The sequence below is a fragment of the Limulus polyphemus genome, unplaced genomic scaffold, assembly GCF_000517525.1.
Source record: "Limulus polyphemus unplaced genomic scaffold, Limulus_polyphemus-2.1.2 Scaffold433, whole genome shotgun sequence".
In the NCBI taxonomy this organism is placed as follows: domain Eukaryota; kingdom Metazoa; phylum Arthropoda; class Merostomata; order Xiphosura; family Limulidae; genus Limulus; species Limulus polyphemus.
Genome location: NW_013666043.1, coordinates 525,667 through 535,961, shown reverse-complemented (window position 1 = coordinate 535,961; position 10,295 = coordinate 525,667). Strand labels below are relative to the sequence as shown.

Here is a 10,295-nt window from a genome sequence, read left to right as displayed (position 1 = left end):
AACTCGGTAACCCGTGGCCCGATTTTAATGAAACCTGTTTTATTTTGTTTCTATTCTCATTTCAGTGGTACCGTATTTTGCAAATATGTCGCTATTGTGTGCAGTTTTTGCTGTATTTAATTACAGGCGATCAAAAAAACAAACAATCTCAGAGTTTTAGTAGTATATAGCTGAAACTACCAGGCACTGATTAATATTTCTGCTCAGTTTTGTGCTTGTGTTGTATTGCAGACTGAAATTATCAATGCCATTTGTAATGCTTTGGACCATGTACAAAGTGCAATAAAACAATAGACCATATACACAAAACAATGATACCAGGGACCACTTACAAAACAATTATACTAGATACCATATACACAAAATAAGAATACCAGGGACAATGTATAAAATATAATAATACTAGGAACAGATAAGATAAGCATATATTTTTGCATACTTTATTTTTACGTTGTTAAGGTAAACATGTAGTAATCTATATAATTTATCCTATAGAATTCCAATTATCACGTGTAGCACATCTAAATCACAAAAGAGATGTATTCTTTGTTACGAATTTTTCAATTGGAACACAAAGCTGTCACAAAATATGATAAAATACAGTTAAAAACCCATAACCCTTATATTTTTAAATGTTAAAACCTACTTAGAATTATTGAAGTATGTGTTTTAAAGATGGCTTTAGTTGTTTTTGTTTGCGCTCACTCCTGTTTAGTGCATTTATATCAACTGTAAAGCTACAGAATTAAAGGTGTTCTTATTTGAAATTTAATATTAACCATTGCACATTCAAAATATCGATTACTATATTTTCATTTGCAGTGTTAAACTACTACAATGTAAATGACAGTTAAACATCCTAGGTAGATAACAGTTAAAACCTTCTTAGCGACTCACACGTGAAAAAAAATAAATTTAAAACGCAAAAGGTTAAAACAATTTTATTAAAACCAAATGGTTAAAAAATCTGTCAAACGTTTCGATGCAGCTTAGTATCTTCTTCAATAGCAACTGTGTATTTTGAGTTTTGAGTCATGTAGGTGATTAAATACCATTACGATAGCAACACGTGGTATTCAGCTGTTACATTTGTACTGATGGTACCTGTGTTCATGTGATTATTGTCTCCTGGTGTATGCTATGACTCATGGAAAATGCGTTGACATTCATATTTATATTTGCAGGTCTTGTAACCATTTGGTTGTCAAAAAATGGTTTTAGTCTTTTGTGTTTTAAACTTAATTCTGTTTCGGCATGTCTGTTTGTTTTCTTTGTTTGTTTTTGAATTTCGCGCAAAGCTACACGAGGGCTATCTGCGCTAGCCGTCCCTAATTTAGCAGTGTAAGACTAGAGGGAAGGCAGCTAGTCATCACCACCCACCGCCATCTCTTGGGCTACTCTTTTTCCAACGCCCCCACGGCTGAAAGGGCGAGCATGTTTGGTGTGACAAGGATTCGAACCCGCGACCCTCAGATTGCGAGTCGAGTGCCATGCCGGGCCTTCGGCGTGTCACTTAAAATGTTTGAAACCGTTGTAGTTGTGTGTCTTAAAGGGGAAACGTTTGTCTGAGAGCACGATTATACGGTTCGCTACTAATGTATAGCTTTTACGTTCAAAATCGGGATTATATTTTGTATTTTTAGGTATACTTTTAAATAATCGATACCGCATTGTTGAGTGATTCAAAAATACTTCAAACTCCAAATATGTACGTTTTCTGTTACATTGCACTAGGAAGTTTATGTATTTGTTTGTTTCTAGTTAAGCAATAGGCTATCTGTGCTGTGTCAACCACGGGTATCGAAACCCGGTTTTAGCGTTATAAACATTCAGATTTACCGTTGTGCCACTGGAATCTGTACAATTATCGATTTTGTTTGTTTCTAGTTAAGCAATAGGCTATCTGAGCTGTGTCAACCACGGGTATCGAAACCCGGTTTTAGCGTTATAAACATTCAGATTTACCGTTGTGCCACTGGAATCTGTACAATTATCGATTTTATTTCTAATGGGAACAAAATAATCATAGCCATTTAATGTTACATATATAAAAACAAATATATATATAGTAGTTAATTATGCTATGTAAAATTATAAATTTTATGAAGCTTGTTATACACAGAATGTAAAATGTATACAATGAGGGTTGAGTACGTTATATTAAAACAGTTTTAAATATTCGAATCGGCAACTCACGTAACAGCCCCAGCCGGTATGAAGTCGCGATGGTAGGGCATGTATCAGAACTACACTTTAACATTGTTTGTCGTTTCGTGAGTAGAGTAATGCTACCGAAAGTTGATCGCTTTTGGGAAGGGTATGTAAGCCCTTTTTGATGCAAAATATTCAAACACTTAAACCATACCGATGTGTTCGTAATTTGAACTTAGAATAACCAAGACGGGATATATCTTATGCTTAATGCCATTGGAAAACATAGGAATGTGGATCAACTTAGGGCACCAGGGCCATTCACAAAAACACCTACAACAACTAATAGCTCAGCAGAGATAAGCAAAGTGCGGCGTATTGTAACAGGTGAGAACCCCTGAATACAAAAGTCAGTGGCAAAAGCCTACCAAGTGCCCCAGGAAAAGCGCCACACGTCAGATATACACAAGCTGCTGCCATGACATCCCGATATTTGTCTGGAGAATGAAACGAATGTGCATGGAAGTTCCAACGAAAGCTTACTGGTCAAGTCCGCTATAGATTATCGTGCTGTTGAAACGAACGCTGGGAAACCGCTGCCATCAATACACTAACTGATACTTCTAATCTTTGGGCAAATAAAAGATCTTAAAGCACGAGCCACCACGTGACGTTTATTAACAAGAAAAGACTGTTATTCGACATTTTATAACTAATAATACACAATGAATGTTAAACAGTGTATCAATTACATTTTTTGAACAGTATATTTGTTTTTATTCTTGAACTCAGTATTCCGTATTTTTCTTAACTATAGTCCCATTATAAATATTATATTTTTACCCTTTCTTTCCAGAACCAAAACTATAAGGACACCATCGAATTTCCTCGTTGTTAATCTCGCTATTAGTGATTTCTGCATGCTAGCAAAAATGCCAATATTTATCTACAACAGCTTTTGCCAAAAGCCAGCACTTGGAGTTTGGGGTAAGTGATTGGAACGTGCTTCTTAAAACATATACATACATATATTCGTACACGCTGTTGAATATCATTCTAATTATGAACACTTAAGTTTTCGTGACGTAACTTCTTCGTTACTTGAAAAAGAAAGACCTGATAATTTTGGATGTTACCTTTATGCTATAATGATGTATTATAAATATGTCGAAATAGCCAAAGTGATAACGGCACTCTCTGATGTTAAGTATAGATTATAATTGTTAACATGATAACATGGAAACAAGGTTATAAATTACATCAATTAAACAGTTGTATATACTGTACAAACTGTTTTACGTATTTGTCTGAAAATGGTAATTAGAGCAACTCACAAAATATATTAAACATAACAAAAGCAGTTAAAGCTTCCTTTTAAGCAGCCTCGATTAAAAATCTAACTATTAGAAAAATAATGACAAATATTCTCTAGATCAAAGTAATAAATACATAAAATGGAAAGTGAAGAAGTAGTCACCAGGTGTCATCTTGTAACTTACAGGCACATTGATTAGAATTGGATTGTTCAACTTACTCTTTACGATATCCGATTGATTGAGTTTACTAAACATTATGCTAGAAACATCCGGATGTACAGGTATTAACACTCCAGTGACTTCTACATAGTACAATAACTAAAATGTATGAGATAATTATACAAGACGACGAACTTTTCATTTTCTCAATGAATCGGCTGATGCATATTATAAAAGTTTTCAATTGATAAAAAAGTCACCCAGTCGTTTTTATCACTCAGTTATTGTTTTTAACCTTATTGTAAACCAACACCAACCAATTTTACTGAAACAATAAAGCAAAACTCAAATCCAACGTTGATTGTAATTAATGGGTTTTTCCATCTGGCCATTTGTTTGAGGAAATTGTTTTATGACATATTTTCAACTAAATCCAAAATATGAAAAAAAAAGTGAGCAACGCGAAGTGCATCAGGTTTTGTGGTAACAAAATTATACTGAACTCAGTTTAAAATATCGTATTGGTGTCGTTTGTTGACTAATTATGTTTCAAATATTATGCGTTTAAGATGTGTTTTTTGTCATAATTTTATAGTTAATCATAATTTTGGCTTTATTCTTATTTCGCCAATGGTATCATTTACTTTTGACCAACTATTAAAAATCAGTAGCTTTGCTTGAGCATTTTTTTTTTTAAGAAACGTGTTAACTTGTAAGATATCCCACTATATAGACAATGGACTTTCTGTGCTGTGCACAACATGAGTATTGAAACCCGATTTTTAGCGTTATAAGTTCTCAGCGGTATCGCTGAGCCATCAGGATGATTGTATGCGTGTTAGTGTGTTTTTGAGAGCTATCGGCGCTAACAGAGATAGACTAGAGGGAAGACAACTGGTTAACACTAACCATTTCCAGCTCTTGGGCTACTCTTTTGCGAACGAATAGTGGGATTGACCTTCACATTATCACGCCCCCTCGGCCGAGAGCATGTTAGGTAACGGTTATTCCAACCCGTAGATTGTGTGTCGAGCGTCCTAATCACCAAGCCATGCCAGGCTCGTTCATCGGGATAGTGATATGATCATAATTATGATGATGGATAGATATGTTCTAGTTTTAAAAATAAACTTTATTTCTGCTCAATATAGTAACAACTGCAAAAGCTGTTAAAAATCAAATCAAAGTCTTCTAATAAGTAATATGTTACTATTACAACAAATGCAAACGCTATACAATTTTCTGTGCCAAGTTTTTATATATTAATATGAATAAGGAATTGCTAATAATATGGAGGTGCATCACAGGCATGGACGTCAACGAATCTTTGCACCGATTGACTAACCCAAACATTGTTTATTTGTTATCACGGGGTCTCTGCACTGGAACTGGTTTGTTTTAAATTTCGCGCAAAGCTACACGAGGACAATCTGCGCTAGCCGTCCCTAATTTAGCTGTGAAAGACATCAGGCCGGTGGGAAAAGAATATAATTATTTGTCATCATCTTCGTTAGTAAAAGGCATTAACTCCATAACAGGCATAATAAATTCTGACATTTAATAGTTATTGTTGGCCTTAAGGCTCTATAGTTTTCTCTTATTCACCCATCGTTTCGTAATTTCTACCTTTACTCGTCACATCTTGTAGCTGAAGAGAGTACGTAACCTTCTAATAGCCCGTCAGCCTTTGGCTGGAATGTTTGTTTGTTTGTTTTTAATTATGCACAAAGCTACACAAGGGCTATCTGTGCTCTGCCCACCACGGGTATCGAAACCCGGATTCTAGCGTTGTAAGTCCACAGACATACCGCTGTGCCACTGGGGAGCTGGCTGGAATGAAATGACTTGCTTCTATACGTACATATACATTAAGCGTCTAAATAATTTATTAAATAACTAGCTTTAATGCTTTGTTTAACGACTGTCAACTAATATAAAAATAATCCGATAAAGAATATGCATTTTCCTTTTTTTTTAGTTTCTTACATCAGACCTGCATATGGGAATTAACTCGGCCAAATAAATACTTGCAGTTAAATAATTCGTTCCTTTCCTTACCTCCAACATGTCTTGGACAATATAGTTTTTCTTTAGTATTAGGGGGAACTTTAATGGAATTTTTGAGAGCTTTTGCTGGTTAAACACTTCCAAATTGCATTATTATCATTTTTGTGTCCGTGTAATCCAACTAAAACTATATTACTCATCATTATACTCTTGATTGATTTTGATTGCAATCGATATCTGTTTAAATTTGAGATCGCAGAATTCTAGTTTTCTAGAATATTCTTCTGTTTTTAATTTATTTTCCATCATCTCACCTTAATTTCATGTGTCTAAAAATAACATCCCACAACCGAGGTCTGTTTGTCTTGTGAAATTTAATTAAACAAGTATATGAAGCTATAATATCGAGAGGCCTATCTTCTGTCAATGAAAGAAATGGAAAACAAATATTTTTTTAATAGCGGAACACTCGAATGAGAGAAGCAGTTTTTCTACACAGACTTAGATATATACGTATATACGTCTCTAAAAAAATTAATTCTATAAGTATCTGTTCAACATTAATAAAATTTTGAAAAAAACAGAAGGGTTCATGAGTACTCTAAAGATATGTCTTTATTGGAACACTATGAATGGTAGTGTAATAGGATATTAGGCTAAGTAGATCGTTTTTGTTTTCAAAGCTACAATGTTCCAAAACGAAAGTTTTTTGCTACGTAAAAAGGAAATGAATGTTAAATAATTTGAACGACAACGTTTAATTTTTAGTGATTATACTGAACAGAAAATATCATATTTAAATATTTGTATAATTTAGATTTAAATGGGCTGGGCGTGTCCTTCAGTTAGCGTGTCCAAACTGTAAATCCGATAGTTCATAATTTGCGGCCCGTTTCCGCATAAACGCCAAACGCACTTATCTTAAACCCTTCCGACGTAAATTATTCATACACTCAGATCATAAAGATAGGATATTTAGAATTTCCAGGACTGGGATATCTCCGGTACTTAATGACACTGGAAGCCAAAAGAATGTTGAAGCAATTTGGGGTATCAGGACTATTAAGAAAGAGACCTGCAACAAGTCACACCCCAAAAATTTCTTTCTTTCGTATATTCTCACAAAACTGCAAAGGGTTTTGCGCTAGTTTCCTGAATTTTAAGCTGGAATATAACGCATCCGTCGCACCACTTATATCGCACCCGTCGCACATAAACCATGGACCTTCCGATTCAAAGTTTGGCACGCTAGCCTCCAGGTCACGCTTGGTCCAACGTTACGAGTATTTTCTATACTCTTAGGAGTGCTATTCATTTTCAGAAACGGCCACAATCAAAGGATTTAACGTTATTATAAAATCTTCTTACATTACTTTCTAGCTATGCTTATATACATAGACACATATACACACACCTATATATTTGGAACTTATTAATGCTACTTATGCTTATAAATAAGTTATTATCTATAGCTTAAAAGAATCTCAGTTTTATTCATGAATAGCTTGATGGCTCTTATAGTTTAGCTATTTTACCGCAAAATATTCTTTTTTTTCTTCTCAATCTCTATAATATTTATCCACTTACAAGTTACAGAGGCATCCGATAAGAAAAACATCAGATGTCCAGTACCTAACATTAATTCGACCATACATTAATTTTCAAATTGTATCAAAATGGTTAAGAAAGTTTATATCTCATATAAACAATGTTTTCTAAGCGAATATCAGTTTTGCTCCGAGTAGTTTAAGTGGAGAAAAATGTCCGTTTTGTTTTTTTACTGATTTTGTTCTTCTAAAATATGGAACTAATTTTTAATAATTTCTACTTTTACTCTTTGTAGCCTGCCAGTTGTACGGCTTTCTGGGTGGTATAACTGGAACTTCAGCTATCATGACCATTGCTGCAATGGCTTTTGAACGATATTATTCCATTTCACGTCCTCTAGACCTCAGTGGGAGGATGACTCGAGCACGAGCATCAACAATTGTGATATGTGTGTGGATATATGCATTCATTTTCAGTGTCTTACCTTTATTTCACGTGAACAGATATGTTCCCGAGGGCTATCTAAGTAGTTGTAGTTTTGATTATTTAGCAAGAGATCTAACGAGTCGACTCTTTGTTCTAGTATTTTTTATCGCGGCATGGTGTGTCCCCCTAGTGATTATTTGTGTGAGTTATTGTGGAATAATCCTCACTGTAAGAAGAAATCAACAGCTTTTTCGTAATACCGTATCTCAAATAAACTCCAAACGCTCGTACATTCAGAAGCATCGAAACACGGAAATCAAATTAGCGAAAATATCTGTCTCTTTAATTTCTTTGTGGATGATATCATGGACACCTTACGCCGTGGTTGCATTGTTCGGCATCTCCTTCAACTACCAATTACTTACACCCACCACCTCAATGGTACCAGCCTTATTCTGTAAAACAGCTTCTGTTGTAGACCCATTTCTTTACGGCTTAAGCCACCCACGCTTCAAATCCGAATTAAAGAAAAAAATTATTTGTCTGTATGTTTTAAATAAATTCGCCAAGCAAAAAGAATCATTCAATATTCCCATTCCGTCACACGTATCTGATGAAAGTAGCTTTTCCCTCCAGTATCCTTCGTTGAAGCAAAAATTGGAAGAACCACTTGGCCACCAAGTATCAACAATAAGCAGATGTCATCAAGACATATTTTTAACTGATTCTCAAAGTTTACCACCGAATATACTTTACACAGGGATAGAACACCAGAAACACAAACGGTTTCACTCAGTCTCATGTTATCTCAACGAATCTTGCGAAAAGCCACTCGAAATGGGTGTGTTTTCGTAAACTCTTTACACTGGTACCTACCTAAATAATTTTGAATCTTGCTTAATGGCACAATGATAACGATTCCACAAGAAATGTTAAAGCGCTTGTGAAAATAACTATTTCTTTGAATAAGTATGTTATGCGATTACGTGTAACAGATGAACATTAAGTTTCTTCCATTATCACGCCAAGAAACAACGTTCAAAATCAGAACAAAATGTACTTCCAAATATCACAGAACAACAGCTCTTGTTCAAAAATCATTATTGAAATTTAAAATAGAAAGTTATGAGAGTCCTGTAAAAGAACGAAATATATTTATAAATAAAGCTTTGCATTTTTGTTTCTTTCGTAAAAAAGAAAACATGTATGTTAAAGAAGGTTACACCGAAATTATAACTCAGAAACTCATTTTAATTCATACTTCATGAAGCTAAGATTTCTTAGAAATAATGAAAACAATGTTATTACAAAAATATAAATTATAAATTTATATTGAACTTACCATTAGCGGTATACGTACGCAACTTTATGTGTTAAAGTGATTTTTCTTTCCATATTTGCGAGTTTGTGAGAACAAGACTCATTTATTTCGAGACCATGTGACTTGAAGAGATTACACGTGGAACTGTGCTAACAACATTAGTCAAAGAACTATATTATCCATAAAAAAAAAGATTCATTTGTGAAAAATAAGTGTTTTTATTCTATATTTCGTAACTATGTGCTTGAAGAAGTACGCGTGGAATTGCGCTAACAATTTTAGTTTGAAGACTACATTATTTAAAACATGTTAATAATAATCATTACCTAACGTTTAGTTATTGTCTTCTTCTGTTAACCATTATGTTTTGAATTTGACTCTGAACTTTACTTAGAATGGTGATTGGTTTCTCAGATAATAGATATCTTTGATGTTCCATCTCCACAAGGAAAGGCACATGGAATAGTGTTAGATGTATTTTGTTTTCTAAAGATATCATTTTTAATCTTAAATGGCAAAAGGGAGTGGGTATACATGTTATTTAGTACAAGAAAAGTAACAATCGTGATTGATATGATTTTAGTGTGAATGTTGATAAACATGGTTGATATATTTTAGGGTTAGCTGTTACACATTATAACACTATCGGTCTAGTAAATTGACCAAACATGCTAAGGCCCTTACTTAGTTCTACAAACAAATTCTGAGGCAGCAGAAAGAGACTGTTATATTAATCGACACGCCTGAAACACAACAGCTAACAAGATTAAGTTAGCTTGAATTACGACTTAATGTTACGACCTGGGAAAGGGTTTAATAGTGAAGTTAGGAGACTAGATTGTATGATAACATAATGCTATGTGATGTGTAATGGTGATAATGGTGAAATTATCAGACTTTAGTTTGATTTACAGAATATTAAGACCTGTAACTTTTTGTGTACATTGTCACATCCTCTAAGACGGAGGGCAGCGAACAAGTAAAACTGGCTACCACAAGAGCTTTGTCTGGTTCTTGGAAACGAATAACGGAGTTGACTGTGTGTTTTATAACGCGCTTACGGCTGAAAATTAAAAGCGTGTTCTGCAGCATCACATCTCGAAGTCCAGAGTTTTCGGTCTCCAGACCGGCCCCACTAATCCACTAGGAAAACGCTGTGCCCAAAAGCTATCAGTTTGTTTGTTTGTTATGAATTTCGCTCAAAGTTACACGAGGGCTATCTGCGTTAGCCGTCCTTAATTTAGCAGTGTAAGACTAGGGTGAAGGCACCTAGTCATCACCACCCACCGTCAACTCTTGGGCTACTCTTTTGCCAACAACTAATGGGATTGACCGTCACATTATAACCTCCCACGGCTGAAAGGACG

General features: G+C 34.6%; 1 protein-coding gene across 1 annotated transcript in view; it reads left to right on the top strand.

The window, feature by feature from the left end:
* LOC106458234 (opsin, ultraviolet-sensitive-like) overlaps window positions 1–8,676 on the top strand; it is a 45,624-nt gene extending 36,948 nt beyond the window's left edge. The window contains exons 3-4 of the mRNA XM_022384382.1: window positions 3,008–3,138; window positions 7,477–8,676. Coding sequence (XP_022240090.1) covers window positions 3,008–3,138; window positions 7,477–8,462 — 1,117 coding nt within the window. The 3' untranslated portion in view covers window positions 8,463–8,676. The remainder of the gene's footprint in view (window positions 1–3,007; window positions 3,139–7,476) is intronic.
* Window positions 8,677–10,295: the final 1,619 nt, after the last annotated feature.